The sequence below is a fragment of the Papio anubis genome, chromosome 20, assembly GCF_008728515.1.
Source record: "Papio anubis isolate 15944 chromosome 20, Panubis1.0, whole genome shotgun sequence".
In the NCBI taxonomy this organism is placed as follows: domain Eukaryota; kingdom Metazoa; phylum Chordata; class Mammalia; order Primates; family Cercopithecidae; genus Papio; species Papio anubis.
The window spans coordinates 6,914,688-6,935,569 of NC_044995.1; the positions used below are offsets into that span (position 1 = coordinate 6,914,688).

A 20,882-nucleotide genomic window follows, 5' to 3' on the forward strand; every position below is an offset into this window, starting at 1 on the left:
CTACTGCTAATGCTACTCCTGTTTTTGTCGTCATTTTATTGTAATATTGTTTGTTCTTTATTTTTTTTGAGACAGAGTCTCACTCTGTTGCCCAGGCTGGAGTGTTGTTTGTTCTTTTATCATCACTTAGCCAGCAATCCTGGCTTTAAATCCTGCCCCATGTGATCTTAGCTCTCTGACCCTGAGAGGGGCTTTTGTTCCCCGAGCCTGTTTCCCTGTCTGTAAAATGGGACTCCAGCTAGTGACAGGGGCGCAGGTGTGTGGATGTGTTTAGCCGAGGACCTGGCACAGAGGAAGCATGTTATAAAGTGGCTGCTGCTGTTAAAGTACAGTGTATTAGCATGGTATGTGGTACTAAGTACAGGAGAAGGTGATAAGGAGAGAGGAGGAGGAGAGGGAGTACAGTTTTCAACAGAGTGGTCTTGGAAAGTTCAACTGAGGAGGTGTCGCTTCCATAAGAACCAAGGGATGTTCTTTTGCATTTGTTGCTGCTGCCACTGCTATTGTTATTTAATGATTAGCTCGAGGTCACAGGGTCTCTTGGTGGGCGTTTGCCAAATTACTGTTGAACATCTTCACACGTAACCCAGCAAAGCTTCCAGGGGCTGACTGGGTTCGGAGCTGTCCGAACTCATGTGTGTCTGGAATGTCTAACATTCTCCCCTCCTCTTCTTGTTCTCTCATTAGCTTCGCCTCAACAGCATCAAGAAGCTGTCCACCATCGCCTTGGCCCTTGGGGTCGAAAGGACTCGAAGTGAGCTTCTGCCTTTCCTTACAGGTAACGAAGGGGACCCCTGGGACCAGATGTGGGGACTCTTGGGAGGTGGTTTTCACTAGATAAGAGAAGACTTGTGGATTTAACATATGGTTTGTGAATGTCTGCCCTGTGCTAGACATTATGGAGTGGGAAAAGGGATTCAGAGAAGTGCTGTCTTGCTCTGAAAGAATGGTCTGGAATGCTGGAGGCAGACATTGGTGAGAGGGATCTAGGGGCAGATAGAACCAGGTTTGAGGTGCAGTTCCAACAGTTGGAAGCTGGTGACTTTAGACAAGTTAGTTTATCTGTTTCTTACATTTTTCATCTGTAGATTGGGATAATCATCTATGTGCCGTGGTGTTGATCTGAACATTCAATATTAATAACAATTGCTAATACTTACGATATGCTTACTATATGCCAGGTGGTGTTCTACACTGTATCTTGTGAGGATTGAGTTCATATGAAGTGTTTAGAAAGCTGCCTGTACTCAGTAAACATACATCACTGTCCTTTCACCCAGTTAATCTCACAGCAGTGCCTTAGGCAGGTGATACTACTATCCCCATTTTATAGATGAAGAAACCAAGGTGTAGAGAGTTGAAGTGATTCATTTGCCCAAGGTCATGCAGTTAGGAGGTAACTGAGAAGGGATATTTATCTAGTCATTCTGGCCTTTAACTTGACAGCATTGGTTAATGACTGATTTCAAATCCGAGCTCTACCACTTTCTAGGTGTGTGACTTTGGGCAAGATATTTTACATCTACCTGCTTCAGATTCTTCACAGGTGAAATGGGCATAATTATGTAACCTAACACGAAGACTAAGTAAGATACTGTAAGGTGCTTATGACACTGTGCAGTACGTGCTGCCGAAGTGTTAGCTGCCAGGCTGTTACTAAGCACTGCTGTCTCTGAGGATGTAGGTAAAGCACTTAGTACACTGACACAGACTGGACTATCAGTTAATGGTAAATCCTCTGTTATCATTATTCCCATTACTACTTCATGCTTTATACTTCATACCAGCGGAAATCACAGCTGAAGGTTTAGAATGCTTTGTCACTAATTAAACTCTTGTGTATGGGATCGTCTTAGTTGGACCTAGTGATGATCCTGGGGAGGAAGGAGCTTGAGATTGTTACCCCTCCCCGCACTGGACACATAGGGCATTGGAGCCTAAAGAGGTGCAGTGACTCGCCTGCAGTGGCACAGCTAGTGACTGAGGGGTGCAGGTGTGTCTGACTGAACGCTACATGAAGAGTCTGCTCATATGACACTGAACAAATGGCCCCAAACCAGGTGGCTTCTATTGGTGAACTGTTGGGGAGACTTGAAAGCTTTAGAATGCTGAGGCATGGCAGGATAATAAAGTGGTGAAGAAGTTGTAGAGGAAAAATGTTGGAGCGACCTGGGTTTGAAACAGGCAGCTATGCCGCCGACTTGCTAGGAAAGCTGAGTAGGTCACTCCACCTTTCTTAGCCTCATTTCCCTTATCTGTAAAGGAGTCTAATAAGAGCAGTGCCTAACAGTCGGGGTGTGTAAGGAAAACTCTGCGTCTTTCCTCTACTTTCATACCAGAGCAATCATAACACAGAACATGACTTCTGTGACCATATGTCTGGGGTTTTTCCCCCAAACTGAGCAGTGGACAGCAGCTGGTTGTCCTCTAATTCAGTTCCAACACTGTCTATGCGGAGATAGTGTCAGATCCCACAGATTGATGGCTCAGTCCCCAAGACTGTCCCCAACCCTGCCCACCAGTCGCAGGTCCTTTGGAACTTCTGACTGATCAGCTTCAAGTTGGGGTTCCCATGACCCCCTCTTTGGGTATGATTAGGCTCACAGAACTCAGGGAAACACTTATGTTTACCCGTTTATTATAAAGGATGTCGCAAAGGATACAGATGAAGAGATGCATAGAGTGAGGTATGGGGGAAAGGGCCTGGAGCTTCCTTGTCCTCCCTGAGCCCGCCACCCTTCAAGAGCCTCCACATGTTTCACCATCTGGAAGCTCTCTGAACCCTCTGGGTTTTTATGGAAGCTTAATGGGAGAGGGTCCTGAGTGGAACGGAGGTGCCAGCCACGTGGGACTCTGTGGGAAGAGCATTTCAGGCTGTGAGGAGAGGCAGGTGTATGCTCAGCGTGTTGGAAGAATAGCAGTGAGGTAGCCATGAGTTGAGTAAGATTGTTAAGGGAGAGTGAGACTAGGACATGAGGTTGGAGAAGAACAGTGACCACAACATGTGAGATCAGGTTTCTTTGGAACTATTGGCAGATTGAAATGAAAGAGTGTCAGGATTTCTTTTACACCTGAAAGAGTCACTCTGGGTTCTGGGAGATCCAGATGGTGTAGGGGCAAAGGTGGAAGCAGGAAAACCAGGTAAGAAGCTGTTGCAGTCTCCCAGCTGACAGCTAGTGATGATCAGAGTGACCTTAGGTTGGGAGGGTTGACAGACTTGGCTCAGAAGGAGCTGCCAACCCTTCCAAGGAGGATAGTTCTGTGTGGATTGGTGGGAAGACAGGGTGCTGGCAGCTCCCAGGTGTTTGGCCTTCGGCAGCATTGCTTGGCTATAAGGTCTAGACTGGAGATAGAGATGAATAAGAATTGAGTCTGTGGATATGCATAAGGTCTTCAGGAGACAAAGAAAACAGTGAGGGTGGTTTTAACTGTGTGCAGAGGGAGCCAGGGAAACTGAGGCTGGGAATAAGCCTAAGAACAGTCATATTGGCGAGAATTTATTGAAGGAAGAGGCAGAGATGCTAACCCTCCTGCTGGGCTCTGTGCTGAACTCTTCACTGAAAGCATTTATTTCCCTTTAGTCTCAGAACAACCCTGTGAAGTGAGAACAGCCTGTTGTGATTTGGGGGATGAGAAAGGCTCAGAGAGATGAAGTGAGTTGCTGTATAAGCACCCAACAGTAAAGCAATATTTGAACCCACCATAAAGTGGGGATGATGATAATGACTACTTAAATGAGACGGTTGTGATAAAGAGGGGACGCAGAAGTTGAACCCACCACTTAACACTCACATCCCATTGGCCAGAGCAAGGTCACATGGCCTTGCCAACTGCAAGGGCGTCTGGGAAATGTAGTCTGTTGCTGGATTGCCATATACCCAGCTTAAATGCAGGAGGTTTAAGTGGTAATAGATGCCAGGGATATTAGCATCTTGTACTGTGCAGGGATTAGTGGTTCCCACTGCCTCAGGGATGAGAGGATGGAGCTTAAGAGAGAGGCCTTTGAATGTGGGCATTAGGGACAGAACAGATTTTCCCTTCACGTACTCATTCTTTCAGCAAACCTGAATTGCTGTCTGTTTGTGCTCAGCTCTGGCAGGAACTGGGGTATAGAGAGGAGCCAGTCCTGGGCTCGCTGATTATAGCCTATGTTAAGGGTGTGGGTAAAGGTGGCATGGAAGGAGAGGGAGACTGAGCCTAGAGAAGGTGTTCCAGCGGACATCCTAGAAATCTTCCAAGAAGGGGTAGCTAAACTGAATCTCCAAGGATGAAAAGAAATTTCTGGCAGAGAGAACAGTGCTGAGGGGAGAAGCTGCACCCCAAAAAAGCTCTCGTTGACGTTGCTCTGTGCTTTATACACCTGGTCATATTTGCTCCTCACTGTAACCCTTGCTACAAGGGAGGGATGGTGAACACCATTTTACAGACGCAGAAGCTGGGATTCAGAGAGGTGGAATCACTCAGTCAGTGTTCCGCACCTGCTAGAGGGCAGAAGCAGGACTTAGGGCTCTCTCATCCCAGCCATGCCTGTGCCGTGATCTCTGTGTCAGCCCAGGTGGAGAGTGGGGAGCAAGTGGGCGGATGGGGAAACTGAGTGCTGACAGCCTGAGGAAGCAGAATGGAGTCCGTGAGTTCTGAGCTTCGGCTGGGGTCAGAGTCGAGGTGGGATAGTCACGAAGTCTGTCTTGGTTCCACAGATACCATCTATGATGAAGATGAGGTCCTCCTGGCCCTGGCAGAACAGCTGGGAACCTTCACTACCCTGGTGGGAGGCCCAGAGTACGTGCACTGCCTGCTGGTGAGTGGAAGGCAGGAAGTCCTCTTGCCCACCCCTTAGGGTCAGGCCCATGGCCCTGCCGACCTAGGGCAGGGAGGGGTGCATGTTGGAGAGCATGGGGATCACGTCAGAACAGCTAGGCCGTGGACATCTGCTTTAATCCAACAAGTCAGTAGTGGCTTTTATTTTATTTTATTTTATTTTATTTTATTTTTTTTTTTTTGTGAGACGGAGTCTTGCTCTGTCTCCCAGGCTGGAGTGCAGTGGCGCGATCTTGGCTCACTGCAAGCTCCACCTCCCGGGTTCACGCCATTCTTCTGCCTCAGCCTCCCAAGTAGCTGGGACTACAGGCGCCCGCCACCACGCCCGGCTATTTTTAGTAGAGACGAGGTTTCACCGGGTTAGCCAGGATGGTCTCGATCTCCTGACCTCGTGATCCACCCACCTCAGCCTCCCAAAGTGCTGGGATTACAGGCTTGAGCCACTGCGCCCGGCCAGTAGTGGCTTTTAATATTGTGAACTCAGGGTGCAGTTGTCATCCTTTCTGTTTAGTGGTCAGGTAGGTGCCCAGTGCCAGGCCTCATCTGGGATTCTACATCCAGGGCTGTGGGTTTGGAGTCAGTCTGGGTTCTACCACTTATTTGCTGTATGACTTGTAAGAGAATTACTTAACCTCTCTGTGCTGTACCTTTCTCATCTGCAAAATGGGATTATGAAAACCTTTTAAAATTATCTCGAAGAGCCCTTGCACAGTACTTGGCACTTAGTAAGTACTAACAGATGTTAACTGCAGTTGTCATTGTTGCTGTGACATCATATCCAGCCTTTGGGGTAGGAGGGATTCCCTGTTTATGGGTGAGCCACCTGGAGCACTGAGAGGTTAAGTGTCTCTTCAAGATTGTATGCCTTGTAGATGGCAGAGGTGGGATTCTTGGTCTGTCTATTTGACTCTCTGCCACATTCCCACCCCACTGCCTGCCTGTGTGTCCCGTGCTAGGTGATGGCTAGGGACACAAAGATGGGTCAGATCCCAACAAGAAGCATTGTTTGAGAGAAGATGATCTGGGAAGGAAGGCCTTACAAGTTGCCAAGTCCCCTGGTTTTCACTGTTCTCAGAGCCCTGGGCGACTGCTGCTGCCTCTGCCTCCGCCCCACTCCCCCAGTAATTCTGTATTTCACTGTTGTTAGAGATACAATGTGGCACCAGCCCTTGATGGTGTTTTATAGCAGCAGCCTTTCTCCCTCTTAGTGGTGTGTAAAAGAATGGTGCTTATCATTGTTGGGGTCTTGGGATTTGAGCAAATACAGTAATTCGTTTTTTCCCAAACAGCATTGTCTAAGGAAACTTGATAGTTACCATTAAATTCTGGTATCTCAGCTTTCATCTGGGCGTATGTGTATGATTTGTGCATATGGACACACAGAAAATTGTACATAAATGAGATCGTTTCATACATTTTACAAAAAACAGGACTTCTTCACATGAGCATGATAAGGTTTGGGGGCCAGCCTAGAAGGGGTTCCTTGAATTTCACAAAATTGTCTGTAGCCCCTGGCTGATATTTGTCAGGTGGAACTTCTGAGCAGTGAATTCATAGCTTTCAGTAGCTTCTCAGAGGACTTAGGAGCAGAAGACATCATTTTTATGAAACCCCAAGGCTTCAACAAAGGCCCCCAGGGTCTGCAACTGAGCTTGGGACTCAAGCTTGCTTTGGAGCTGGGCTGGGACCCACGGATCCTTCTCCTACCTGGCCAGGGTCTCCCAACAGAACATTCTCAGTGAGGAAAGTCCCAGTCAACCCACGCTTCCTTTTGGGAAGCAATTCCCTGTGACCGATGCGTATGATGTTCATGTCGGCCTGCAGACATCCTGGGGCTCTCTGGACCAGACAGTGCTGGAAACCAGAGAAGAGTCAGATCAGAATAGCTTGTGCTTGCTTGTTGCCTGCAGTGCACATCCCAAGAGCCTTACACAATTGTGCGCTGATGTTAGCTCTGTTGCTCAGATGAGGAAACTGAGGCACAGGTTGGTTTAAGTGAATTGCCCAAGCTGGGAAGAGGCAGAGTCCAGATTAGATCCCAGTCCCCTAATTCTTAGCCACTCCTATGTACTGTCCTCAGAAGCGTTGCTTTCAACGCTGTAAACAAGGGAGGCAGGGGGGCCCTTAAAACTCAGGGTAGATACCTAACCTGCTTACGTGGGATGGGAAGTTGTCAGGGAAGGCTTCCTGGAGGAGGTGGCTGTTAACCTGGATTTTGACAGGTTATAGGAAATAGAAAATGGCTTTGTGTAGTTTCTTCATTCCACAAACATTGAGCAAAGTCTTTAGGCTGTGGAAGCCCAGAGATGTGTCAGACCCACTCCCAGCCCTCACTCTCAGCAGTGGTGAAATGGAATTAATTACAGAGACTCCTGTAGCTGCAGTGTGAGGATTGTTTTTTTTTTTCTTTTTCATTTGTTTGTTTTGTTTTTTTCCTGAGATGGAGTTTCACTCATTACACAGGCTGGAGTACAATGGCGTAATCTCGGCTCACTGCAACCTCTGCCTCCCAGGTTCAGGCGATTCTCCTGCCTCAGCCTCCCCAGTAGCTGGGATTACAAGTGTGTGCCACCACACCCAGCTACTTTTTGCATTTTTAGTAGAGACGGGATTTCACCTTGTTGGTCACACTGGTCTCAGAATCCTGACCTCAGGTGATCCACCCACCCCGGCCTCCCGAAGTGCTGGGATTACAGGTGTGAGCCGCTGTGCCTGGGTGTGAGGGTTGTTTCTGTGTCAGCAGCTCTTTTTATTTTTATTTTATTTTTTCTTTGAAAAAGAGTCTCTCTCTGTCACCCAGGCTGAAGTACAGTGTTGTGATCTCAGCTCACTGCAGCCTCTGCCTCCTGGGGTCAAGCGATTCTCAAGCCTCAGCCTCCCAAGTAGCTGGGATTACAGGCACCCATCACCACGCCCGGCTAGTTTTTGTATTTTTAGTAGAGACAGGGTTTCACCATGTTGGTCAGGCTGGTCTGGAACTCCTGGCCTCAAGTGATCACCTGTGTTGGCCCCCCAAAGTTCTGGGATTACACGCGTGAGCCACTGCATCCGGCCAGCAGCTCCTAACTCGTTTGGAATTGTGGATCCCTTTGAGAATCCGTTAAATTCTGGACCCTCTTCTTATAAAAGTACACAGGATTTTAGGCGGTTCACACTCTTCCCTACCCTGTGTGGTCTCCAGGTTTGAGAACCCTTGCCCCCAGACTTCACAGAGAGGCTTCACAGTAGTGAGTCTTCACTGTGCAAAGGCATCAATTGTAGTTTCTTAAATGTGTACCTTCCTGGGCCCTGCCTCCAGATACTCTGATTGTTTTGGTCCACGCTGGGATAGGCTTCCTGGGTGATTCTGCTGCAGGATGGTCAGGGATCATACTTTGAGAACTACTTCCTTCAGTAACCTACTGAAGAAGAGAACCTTGGCTTACATAATTACTGCTCAGCCTCTGTCCCCAGGCCTCCTTATAACAGATTGCCATAAGCTCCACCTCTAGTCACTTGGCAGGTGTGGATTGAGTGCCTTCTCTGTGCCAGCCCACGTGATGGGAGAGCCGAGGTGAACAAGAGGAACTCTGTCCCTGCAGTATCCCAGTCACACCAAACCTATGGTCACACTCCCATGAGACCATCTGAGCCTGAGACCTCACGATAGCACGAGGACCTGTGACAGTGACATTACGCTGGCTTGCTTAGTATTACATTTTTCCTTTGAATCATTCATTGTAACTATTTTTAAACATTTGTTTTTGTTGTTAATAGTTTTACTGTAAAAATATATGTAGAATGTGCTATTGTCATTATTTTAAAGTGTGTAGCTCTGTGGCAGTAAGTTTATTCACATTGTGCAGCCATTATCACCATCCATCTCCGCAAACTGAAATTGCAGACCTGTTGAACATGAACTCCCCGTTTCCTCTCCCCGAGCCCCTGGCAGCCCCCGCTCTACTTTATGAGTTTGACTGTTGTAGATTCCTCATATAAGTGGAGTCAGAAAATATTTGTCCTTCTGACTTTTAGCTGATTTCCCTTAGCATAATGTCTTCAGGGTTCGTCCGTGTTGTGGCATGTGTTCCGTGAGGTTTCTCACATACAAAACTCTTGAGTGTTTTTGAGGACTGCATTTGGAAAACCAGATTTGCTTATTGCCAGCTGCATCCTCCCATAGTGACAGTCCCTGGAGCTGGGGAGCACCTGCCCTCCCTGGGCTACATGCTCTCCAAGGTGCCCCAGTGCCTGCCTCTTCCTGTTCACGCCCCCTGCCACCTCCGCTTGTCACCTTGACTGATAGCTTCATTCTGTTACTTGACTGGGTCCTGGCATTTCCATTTATGATTTTTTTTTCCTGCCTTAAATATCTGTCAGCCCAAGTTGAATTTCAAACCAGAGACCTCTGTACCTTTATTTGAACATATTGGGATAAGTTGAGTCTCCCTTCAGTAGGTCACTAATTAAGAGTTCCTGTCTTGTGCTAAGAGTGCTGCTGGGCTCTGGGGATACAGTGGAGAGCCAGTCATATATATCTGAAGGAGCACAGTCATTCTAGGCCCACAGTAACAACCAGCGAGCCGTCCCGAGCCCCATAGTCCCCCAGAAACATGAGATCCCAATTCAGTCACCAGAGTTGTATGAGACAGCACAACTGTACCTCTTCATGAGAAACTCAGGTCAGGTTTTTGATCCTGACCTGTAGCTATTACTAGCTTAGGCAAGCCAGTCCGTACCTCAGTTTTCTCTTCTTTAAAATCAGGACTTGCTTTATAGAATTCAGTGAGGAAGAACAAGCACCCCTGGTACAACACGGTGGTCCTGCCTAGTACACACAGTGAACGGATGTTCTACGCAGTGTCAGTGATGATCATTGCACTTTGAGAGGCTAAGAACTTTCTCCTCAGAAAGTGACGTGTGTAATTTTCAGATTCATGGACCCCAGTGAAACTCCTTCAAGGACCCCTAAGTAAGAACCTTTGTGGAAGGCACGCTGACAGAGACCTTCTGCTGGCTGGCATAATATTATGTTTTTCCTTTAAATCATTCACTGCAACCATTTTAAAATGCTCTTTTAATGAAGGCTGGGATGGGTAATAGGGAAGGTTTCTCTGAGGAGATGAGCCCATGAGGGGGTTGCAGGATGGGGGTCCAGGGCCGGGGATGGTAGAGAGGGAGCTGTCCAGTGACTTCATATTCTCACCACAGCCACCCCTGGAGTCGCTGGCCACAGTGGAGGAGACAGTGGTGCGGGACAAGGCAGTGGAGTCCTTACGGGCCATCTCACACGAGCACTCGCCCTCTGACCTGGAGGCACACTTTGTGCCGCTGGTGAAGCGGCTGGCGGGCGGCGACTGGTTCACCTCCCGCACCTCGGCCTGCGGCCTCTTCTCCGTCTGCTACCCCCGAGTGTCCAGTGCTGTCAAGGCGGAACTTCGACAGTGAGTCTCTGCCCCCCTTGGAAGCTCCAAGCTCCCCCCTCAGCTCGGTCCCCTTCTCTAAAGCCTCAGCCTCCTTTCGGTCTACCTGGGGCCCACACGCCCCTGAACTCTCTCCACTCCCACTCCTGCTTACCACGTGGTAGGCCACATCCTTGAGAGTTGGTCTCTGGACACAGCCGGGTGTCAGTTTACCACCTCTGCCCCCTTGCTCACTTAGGAATTGAGATAATGACAGGTCCTCCTTCCCACTGGTTAATGTGAGGATTTAAAAGAATTATCACATATAGGCTGGATGCAGTGGTTCACGCCTGTAATCTCAGCACTTTGGGAGGCCAAGGCGGGTGGATCATGAGATCAGAAGTTCGAGACCAGCCTGGCCAAGATGGTGAAACCCTGTCTCTACTAAACATACAAAAATTAGCCGGGCATGGTGGCGCACACCTGTAGTCCCAGCTACTTGGGATGCTGAGGCAGGAGAGTCGCCGTGACCCAGGAGGCAGAGGTTGCGGTGAGCCGAGATCATGCCATTGCACTCCAGCCTGGGTGACACCAGTGAAACTCCGTCTAAAAAAAAAAGGAATTATCACATATAAAGTGCTTAGAGCAAAATCTGGAACATAAAAACTTTCAGCACATCACATCTGATGGTGTCTCCAGCCTGTCCCAGGTCCGGTGCCTTTGGCAGATAAACCACTTCAGTTTTCAGCCTTCTGCTCCTCTACTTTGCAAACAGTTGACCATCATACCCAGGTTTGAGCCGTGGCTCACTCCAGAACTCTGGTTTACAGCTGCACAGATACTTAGATACTTACACTGGCCCTGACCATCTTTGACCGAAGCAATTGCTGCTGTAAAATAAAGCCTTTCTATGGCTCTAGACCAGCCTCTTAGTTAAGCAGTTTTTCGTTTGTTTTTGAGATAGGATCTTGCTCTGTCATCCACGCTGAAGTGCACTGATAGAATCATAGCCCACTGCAGCCTCAACCTCTTGGGCTCAAGCATTCCTCCTGCCTTAGCCTCTCAAATAGCTGGGACCACAGGTGTGCACCACCACGCTGGGCTCATTTTTTATTTTTGTTAGAGATGGGGTCTCACTATGGTGCTCAGGCGGGTCTTGAACTCCTGGGCTCAAGCAATCCTCCTGCCTTGGTCTTCCAGAGTGTTCAGATTACAGGTATGAGCCACTGTACCAGGCCCATTGGTTAAGCAATTTTTATGGTCATGATAATGTAATTGTCAGCACTTACCATTGACTGGATTTATTATGTGCAGTCTGCGAAGTGTCCCACACACATTATTTCATTGAAACCTCATGCAGACCTGTGGGGTAGGTACTGTTACTATCAACGCCTTTTCATAGGGCTGGGAAGACAGACGGGGTCATCACTTGCCCAAGGTCATTCAGCTAAATCCTGGACCCACACAACTGCAGTCTGTGCTTGCTCCTCTTTGCCGTACTGCCTGCTGCCTCATGATCCCCATCCCCGACTCCCAGGTACTTCCGGAACCTGTGCTCAGATGACACCCCCATGGTGCGGCGGGCCGCAGCCTCCAAGCTGGGGGAGTTTGCCAAGGTGCTGGAGCTGGACAACGTCAAGAGTGAGATCATCCCCATGTTCTCCAACCTGGCCTCTGACGAGCAGGTGAGTTTTGCTCCCTGGACCTCTCTGCTCTAACCTCCTTCTGGTGGTCCCTGCCCGTGAAAGAGAATCCCAGAGTTCAGCAAGGCCTCTGCTGCCCTCCTGCATTCCTCTCCTCTCCCCAGGACTCGGTGCGGCTGCTGGCGGTGGAGGCGTGCGTGAACATTGCCCAGCTCCTGCCCCAGGAGGATCTGGAGGCCCTGGTGATGCCCACGCTGCGCCAGGCCGCTGAAGACAAGTCCTGGCGCGTCCGCTACATGGTGGCCGACAAGTTCACAGAGGTAGGTGAGCGACCGTTGACACTGTCCCACTGGTGGGGGACACTGACACCCTCAGAAGGGAAGCATATAGGAGCTGAGGTTTACCATTAGGCCGACGGAATCATTGGGTGTTTGAGCAATAAGATCCCTGTGATCGTCTAACTTCATCTCACTTTATATGCCAATCCTGGTTGATTGACATGGCATCTTGAAGTGCTGCCTTGAGAAGGATTCTGAGGCTAAGTTAAGGCTTCACGGAGGAAAGTGCCACAGGAGCAGAGAAGGGTAGCACATGTGGGGTGTTCCTGACATAATCAAGCTGTCCTTTCACAAAGGGGAAGACGCAGCCCAAAAAGATGGGGTTTTTTGTTTGTTTGTTTGTTTGTTTGTTTGTTTTGAGACGGAGTCTCATTCTGTCCTCCAGGCTAGAGTGCTGTTGCCCAGCTGGAGTGTGGTGGCGCAATCTTGGCTCACTGCAACCTCTCCCTCCCGGGTTCAGGCAATTCTCCTGCCTCAGCCTCCTGAGGGACTAGGATTACAGATGCCCACCACGACGCCCGGCTAGTTTTTGTATTTTTAGTAGAGACAGGGTTTCACCATGTTAGCCAGGCTGGTCTTGAACGCCTGACCTCAAGTGATCCACCTGCCTTGGTCCCCCAGAGTGCTGGGATTACAGGTGTTAGCCACCGTGCCTGGCCCCAGAAAGTTTAATTAACTGATCAGAGTGACACTACCAGCCAGGCAGAAAGGGGGCAAGACTCCAGCTCTGTGTCTCCCACAGTGCTCCTTCCGCGGGGATCCAGATTGCCTCATCCCACAAACATGTCTGCTGAGCACCAGCTATTTGCTGGGCCAGTGAATTTGGCACATTCCTGGCCTTCACGGAGCCAGGCAGTCTGAAGGGGAAGATTGACTTAGGGGGAAATTTGATAATAAAGTGTCACAGGTGTGGGACAGACAGACAGATGTGGGGCCTTGGAAGCATTGAGGAGGGGAGGTGGTATTGCAGCTGGTTCTAGAAGATGAGTTGGTGAGAGCTAAGATAGGAACTTTGCTCCAGGAAGAGGACAAAGAACCCTGGGAGGCGAGAGCAAGTGCAAGCAGGAACATTCCGGCCTGATCTTGACGGCCTAGCCTGAGAGAAAGCAGGAGAGAGGGCAGGGTGGGATCAGAGAGGCCTCGAGTGCTGCTGCACCCTGGGGCGCCCTTTGCCTGTAATTATGCTGGTTCCCACTGGCATTTGTAGGAAGGACTCAGCCTCAGAATAGCATACCATCACCACATTTAGGGAAGGTTCTTCCCATCCTTGTCTCCTGAAGTGCATAAACTGTGTCACGCTGGGTCTTCGAGTACAAATTCCATGACGACAGGAATTTTAGGCTGTTAAACTAGTTCTTGGCACACAGTAGGCATTCAGTAAAAATTTGCAAGATGAATAAAAGGCAATATTTTCCCAAGAGGTCCTTCAAGGTTTTTTTATTTGTTCATTCCCTTCCTCATAATGAACTGTTCTGCTTCCTACCAGGTCTTCAGGAACCAGCTTTGCAGCAAGAGTCATGTGTCTTTCCATGCCTCATGCCATGAAACAGGCAGGAGCCAAGCGTGCCTCCTTTTTTTTCTTTTTTTCTTTTTTTTTTTTTTTAAAGAGAGCCTCACTCTTTTGCCCAGGCTGGAGTACAGTGACACAATCTCAGCTCACTGCAACCTCCGTCTCCCAGACTTAAGTGATTCTTGTGCCTCAGCCTCCCAAGTAGCTGGAATTACAGATGTGCGCCACCACACCCAGCTAATTTTTGTATTTTTAGTAGAGATGGGGTTTCACCATGTTGGCCAGGCTGGTCTCGAATTCCTGGCCTCAAGTGATCCACCCACCTCGGTCTCCCAAAGTGCTGGGATTACAGGTGTAAGCCACTGCCCCCGGCCCCAGAGTGCCTTCTTCCCTGTCAATCTTTATTGTTTTATTTTTATTTTGAGGCAGGGTCTCACACCGTCACCCAGGCTGCTGCCACCCAGTGGCATGGTCATGACTCACTGCAGTCTTGACCTCCTGGGCTCAGGTGATCCTCCTACCTCAGCCTCCTATGTAGAGTCAGGGTTTCACTGTGTTGCCTGGGCTGGTCTTGAGCTCTTGGACTCAAGCAGTCTGCCCACCTCGGCTTCCCAAAGTGCTGGGATTATAGGCATAAGCCACCGTGCTTGGCCTATTGTCTTTTTTTCATTACAAAAGTAATTCATGCTTCTGGTAACAGATCTTTAAGAAATACAACCATATATAAATCAAAAAGTTGCAGTCACTATGTTGTTTGAATGTTTTTGGATCATGTAACAGAAAACCCCAGTAGCCTGAACAATATGGAAATCTGTTATTTTTAATGCTGACAACACTGTGAGGTAGGTGCCCTTGCAGTCCTCAGTTTTCTTCAGAAGCAAAAGCGGCTCAGCGAGGTGAAGAGCCTTGACCCAGGGCCAGACTTGGCACTTGGATTAGATCTTAGCACTGCTTCCAAGGCCCACTCTCTGGCCCCTAATTCTGGTCCCTTCTCTTTGATTTTGGCTTCCTTAGCCCAGAGTACCTACTAGGCCCTCTCACTCTCCCCCTCCTCTTTCCTGTCTGCAGCTCCAGAAAGCAGTGGGGCCTGAGATCACCAAGACAGACCTGGTCCCCGCCTTCCAGAACCTGATGAAAGACTGTGAGGCCGAGGTGAGGGCCGCAGCCTCCCACAAGGTCAAAGGTTGGTGCTGGCAGCCGGAACACAGCAAGTGGGGTGGGTGTCCGAGGGGCTGGAAGTGGAACTAAAACGTTGGATCTCACTTCCCTTTGCCTCCCTCTCCCTGCCCACAGAGTTCTGTGAAAACCTCTCAGCTGACTGTCGGGAGAATGTGATCATGTCCCAGATCTTGCCCTGCATCAAGGTAACAGAGAGTTTGATGGGAGGAACCAAGTGGATCTGAGCCTGCTAAAAAGAGGGGCTGGAGACAAGGCTTTGGGGATCGTCAGCTGCAAACTAGGTTCCCAGCCCTCTGGGACCAGGCAGCTCTTGGGTTTCAAGCAATTAGGGTCCTGATTGCAGCTTGAGGCTGACCTTAGAGGTGGAAGTACTTTCTAGAACCTCAAAGTTCACTGAGTCCTCTCATTCACAGGGTTTTGGGGTTGGAGTGGGGGCTGCTGAAAGCAGGGGTCATTGAACTCTAAGTAGGTGGTACGCATAAGGAACAGTGATTTCCCCTGTACCCTAAGCCATCCCATGCTCCACGAATGAGAGGGGCAGAAGCAGGTTATTGTCTTCTAGGGGTTGGTATCTGTTTGGCCACTGCTGATGCAGGGGTTGCCCTGATCCCTGTGCCTACGCCTTCTCTTTCCCAGGAGCTGGTGTCCGACGCCAACCAACATGTCAAGTCAGCCCTGGCCTCGGTCATCATGGGCCTCTCTCCCATCTTGGGCAAAGACAACACCATCGAGCACCTCTTGCCCCTCTTCCTGGCTCAGCTGAAGGATGAGGTAAGGGTGCCAGGATCTCAGCTCTGGGTTTGTGGAGGGGACAGGTTACCTAGATTGACCGGGAATCTCCTGATATCTCAACAGACATCCAGACCTTTGCTGAGTTGCCTGTTTGTGGGCATAGCTGTGTGTTCATGCATTCATTACTCCTGGCAGTCTGCATGAGTCCTTTCCTGGGCATTAAAGATATGAATAATAGAGCCAGAAATTTTAAAAAGTTTTTATTTATGGCTGGGTGCGGTGGCTCACACCTGTAATCCCAGCACTTTGGGAGGCTGAGGCGGGTGGATCACCTGAGGTCAGGAGTTTGAGACCAGCCTGGGCAACATGGTGAAACCCCGTCTCTACTGAAAATGCAAAAATTAACCAGGCATGGTGGCGGGTGCCTGTAATCTCAGCTATTCGAGAAGCCGAGGCAGGAGAATCACTTGAATTCAGGAGGCAGAGGTTGCAGTGAGCCGAGATCGCACCACTGCTCTCCAGCCTGGACAACAGAGCAAGACTCTGTCTCAAAAAAAAAAAAAATTATTTATTTATGTTTTGAGATAGTATCTTACTTTGTTGCCCACACTGCAGCACAGTGGTGTGATCATGGTCCACTGCAGCCTCCACCTTCTAGGCTCAAGTGATCCTCCCACTTTAGCCTCCCAAGTAGCTGGGGCTACAGGTAAGAGCCGCCACATCCAGCTAATTTTTAAAAGCATGTTCTATAGAGACGAGGTCTTGCTAGGTTGCCCAGGTTTGTCTTGAACTCCTGGTCTCAAGCGATCCTCCTGCCTTGGCCTCCAAAGGCCTGGGATTATAGGTGTGAGCCGCTGCACCCAGCCTAGAATAAGACAGTTTTTTTGTTTGTTTGTTTTTTGTTTTTTTTGTTTTTTTTTTTGAGACGGAGTCTCGCTCTGTCGCCCAGGCTGGAGTGCAGTGGCCGGATCTCAGCTCACTGCAAGCTCCGCCTCCCGGGTTCCCGCCATTCTCCTGCCTCAGCCTCCCGAGTAGCTGGGACTACAGGCGCCCGCCACCTCGCCCGGCTAGTTTTTTGTATTTTTTAGTAGAGACGAGGTTTCACCGTGTTAGCCAGGATGGTCTCGATCTCCTGACCTCGTGATCCACCCGCCTCGGCCTCCCAAAGTGCTGGGATTACAGGCTTGAGCCACCGCGCCCGGCCGAATAAGACAGTTTTAATCCTCACAAGTCTTCAGAGACTGACAATGGAGAGAGACAAGCAGTCCCATGATGCCATTAAGGTGTTACAGGTGCCGTTAAGGACGAGTTCATGTTTTTTAGGGTTTAGGCTAAGGTGCTGTAATAGAGACCCTAGAATACATTCTGGCTTAAATTAGATGGAGGATTTTTTTTCTCTCTCTCATAACAGTATAGGTAGTCCTACACTGGTGGGTTAGCCCCGCTGACCTCAACTGTCTCTGAGTCTCAGGCAACTTCTCCAGTTTTAGCATCTCTTAGTCAGCATGGAGGGGTCAGGCACAGACCACAGCAGGCCCAGTCCTCTGAAGGACGAGATTCTTCACATGTGCTTGCACCCCATACACCCATTGGCCAGGGAGGGTCACATGACCACACCAGCAGTTCAGGTTGCCTGGATTACAGAGGATGAGAGGCGGTGTTGTGTGATGACTGTAGAGATCATCAGGGTGACAATGGGGAAGGAGCTTGGACTTGACTGTGGGCAAGTGGAAGAGCCAGAGTAGAGTTGGTATTAGAAAGCACCCTGGGCTTATGTGGAGGAAAGATTGAAGTGAGGTGGCCAGCAGAAGTGTAGGAAGACCAAACTGGAGGGTGCTGTGGGAGTCTGGAAGGCTGAGGATAGACTAAGTGGTATGTAGAGATGAGGCTGCAGTGGTATGGAAGGATTCAAGATTGTTCAGGAGGCAGAAGGGACCACGTGGTGGTTTTTGCCTTGGTAGTGAAGAACTGGGCAGATTGTTTGCCATTGTGTGACATCTTTGTTCCCAAAGGCCTCAGTCTTTCTCTCTTCCCCATCCCTTTCTTATACACAGGCACATACATAGTGTGCTAGAAAGTTGGAGGAAATACTGCAACAGAAAGTATTACATCACATTTCAGTCCCACATGCCCCTAAAAGTTATGTTACTCAGTTCCGCTACAGTGGAGTAATCTCTTAGCCGCAGAATTACAGTCAATTTTTAATACATTGAAAAGAGTGCGCTATTTTTAATGTATTTTTTATTCTTTTTGTTTTTCCGTATTAGTGGGTGATTAACAGTGTACTATTTTAAATCAGTTATTTACGTCAGTTGCTAAAAGTTTGAATCATTAATATTCATGACGCATTTTATGACTTAAGTAATTTATCTGAGTTATGCTTCACTTGCACGTATTTTCTTTTATAATCATGTTTTATGGATATAACTATAATTTGTGTTTTTGATGCTTTAATGGGCATAATTTGGCAGGTGAGAGCCCCTCAACCTGTCTGCTATGTTATTTCACACCTTTCCAGAGTTTTGGAGAGCATTTTGCCTCTGGCGTCAGGGAAGGATCCAGGCTCAGCCCAGTGTGAAGGCAAGCCCATACATGCTGCAAGTGCACTTACAGCGCTTGCTAGGACTAGAGCATTTTTTGCTCCAGTTTCACCTTCAGCAAGCACTATATGGTAATCATGTGCTGGCAGCCAGCCTGTCTCAGGGCAGCTTATCTTAAAAAGAAGAGAAGAGCCAGCATGGTTTTCTTCGTATGAGGAATTAATCTGATTTATATTTGGGATTTCCATTTTAGATGTATAAAATTTATATTTCACATTTTGACTCTCCCCAGAATTTATAAGCTTGTCTAAATAAAAAAGGCTACCTTTTTGGTGCACCAAAAAGAAGTCTTTTTAAATGGGTAAGGTATATAGTCTCTGAGCCTTCTCTTCTCATGCGTTCAGCACCTTGAGGCTCACACACCAAGGGCTGGAGCCGGGCAAGGGCCAGTCCTATCTTTGGAATGTGCAGGGTTTCAACAGCCCAGGCCTGCCAGGCTTGTTCACTTGGTTTATTGATTCATTTCAGTGCTCTTTTGTTTATTTATTTTTTTTAGACTAGAGTAGCTTTAATAAGGAAATAGTTTTCTTCCTTCCCCTCTCCCATGTTGTGGATTGATGTCCAGAAAGGAACCCATGTTAGCAAGCAGCAGAGCTAGGATTAGAAGAATCATGTCTGCCTATTTTTCCCAGGGGGCTGTCTTTTCCTACTGTGATTCTTTTTTTTTTTTTTTTGAGGCGGAGTCTCGCTCTGTCGCCCGGGCTGGAGTGCAGCGGCTGGATCTCAGCTCACTGCAAGCTCCGCCTCCCGGGTTTACGCCATTCTCCTGCCTCAGCCTCCCGAGTAGCTGGGACTACAGGCGCCCGCCACCTCGCCCGGCTAGTTTTTTGTATTTTTAAGTAGAGACGGGGTTTCACCGTGTTAGCCAGGATGGTCTCGATCTCCTGACCTCGTGATCCGCCCGTCTCGGCCTCCCAAAGTGCTGGGATTACAGGCTTGAGCCACCGCGCCCGGCCCCTACTGTGATTCTTAAAAGTCCTTTCAAAATGGTTAAACATTACTTGTGATACTATTGTAAGGTTTAAGAATCTGCTTAACTTAGCGGTCCATGCTGCCTGCTTTTTGTGTGCCTTTAATGTGCCCCTGGGACTGGGAGCTAGGTTTGGGCAGGAGTAGGGCGTTGGGAGATGTCCATTATACAAAGTTGATGCAGCTGAGCTTTTTCCATCCTGGGATTCTATGGACATTGCATTCTCTCAGAATCCTTCTTTCCTCTTCTCAGTGCCCTGAGGTACGGCTGAACATCATCTCCAACCTGGACTGTGTGAATGAGGTGATTGGCATCCGGCAGCTGTCCCAGTCCCTGCTCCCTGCCATTGTGGAGCTGGCTGAGGACGCCAAGTGGCGGGTGCGGCTGGCCATCATTGAGTACATGCCCCTGCTGGCTGGACAGCTGGTGAGTGACGAGGCCTGGGGGTCAGGCAGTGCTGCCTCAGAGGAGGTGCAGTATGTCCAGGGCTGTAATGGGGAAATGGCGTACCTTGGAGGCTTAGTGGAGGCTGTGACAATGCCTGGGGAGTCAAAGGAAGGAACCCAGGAAATAGGGCCTTAAAAGATGCATTGGATTCAATAAGAGAGAAGAGGGAAAGGAGCACCTCAGACAAAGTTGAGAAGTATCCGGTCTTTCTGGGGTGGGTGTAGGTTCCATGGGGTGTGGCTAGCAGCTCCCCCTGTCTGCTCTCCCTGGAACCCTTACCTTGGAACCCTTGGTTTCTCCTGTAGGGAGTGGAGTTCTTTGATGAGAAACTTAACTCCTTGTGCATGGCCTGGCTTGTGGATCATGGTGAGTACCTCTACAGGAGCAGCAAGAGGAGATGGAAGCTCCAGAAAGGAAGGATGGATTGGCTGGGGTTGTGGCGGGCAGTGGAGGAGGCTGGAGTCACTCCCCGTGCCACCGGATGCTCATACGGACCAGCTCACGTGCTCTTTAGAGTCCTAGAGGAGTGTTGAGTGGGAGGAGGACGAAACAGATCACCCAGGGGTTGCCTGGTATAGTGGAGAGCCAGAGGGCCACTGAGCAGCCAGACCGGGGTTCTGACAGCTCCAAGGTCAGGATTCAAATCTAAAACAAGTCACCTGCTGTCTTTGAATGAGCCCCACACTCATTCTTTAAAACTTCTTATTCCAGTCCCTTGGGGCCATTATGAGAATTGCTCATTGTTTACACTAAGAGAGGTAAAAAATAAAAGGCAATGTTTGTCTCTGTGAAGCCCTGTTTGAAGTAATAAGTGCCACATAATTTAGGCAAATCACTTGTTGGAGCCTTAGTTTGCCCATCTGTAAAATGAGGCCAATAGTGGAATCTACCTCTTGGAGTGGTTGAAAGATACTGTGTTAAAAAACAATTACTAGATATAGCACATAGTAAGCTCTTTTTTCTCTCTTTGGCTCACATGCAGCCTGGCACCTCGGGGCTGCTTTGTAAGCCATGGTAAGTGTGACCTACATCTTGCCCACATCAGTTCTTCACCTCCAAATCCTTGTCTCTCTCACCCTCACCCTTCTGCAGTATATGCCATCCGCGAAGCAGCCACCAGCAACCTGAAGAAGCTAGTGGAAAAGTTTGGGAAGGAGTGGGCCCATGCCACGATCATTCCCAAGGTCTTGGCCATGTCTGGAGACCCTAACTACCTGCACCGCATGACCACGCTCTTCTGCATCAATGTGAGCCCCCCACCTGC

The 20,882-nt window shown here is 49.0% G+C and overlaps 1 protein-coding gene across 1 annotated transcript in view; it reads left to right on the plus strand.

Moving 5' to 3' along the window:
• Positions 1 to 20,882, plus strand: part of PPP2R1A (protein phosphatase 2 scaffold subunit Aalpha) — a 37,854-nt gene that overhangs the window by 11,479 nt on the left and 5,493 nt on the right. The window contains exons 2-12 of the mRNA XM_003916041.5: positions 688 to 778; positions 4,698 to 4,798; positions 10,009 to 10,241; positions 11,737 to 11,884; positions 12,007 to 12,162; positions 14,759 to 14,873; positions 14,984 to 15,054; positions 15,506 to 15,640; positions 19,424 to 19,597; positions 19,924 to 19,984; positions 20,711 to 20,865. Of these exons, the coding sequence (XP_003916090.1) occupies positions 688 to 778; positions 4,698 to 4,798; positions 10,009 to 10,241; positions 11,737 to 11,884; positions 12,007 to 12,162; positions 14,759 to 14,873; positions 14,984 to 15,054; positions 15,506 to 15,640; positions 19,424 to 19,597; positions 19,924 to 19,984; positions 20,711 to 20,865 (1,440 nt within the window). The remainder of the gene's footprint in view (positions 1 to 687; positions 779 to 4,697; positions 4,799 to 10,008; positions 10,242 to 11,736; positions 11,885 to 12,006; positions 12,163 to 14,758; positions 14,874 to 14,983; positions 15,055 to 15,505; positions 15,641 to 19,423; positions 19,598 to 19,923; positions 19,985 to 20,710; positions 20,866 to 20,882) is intronic.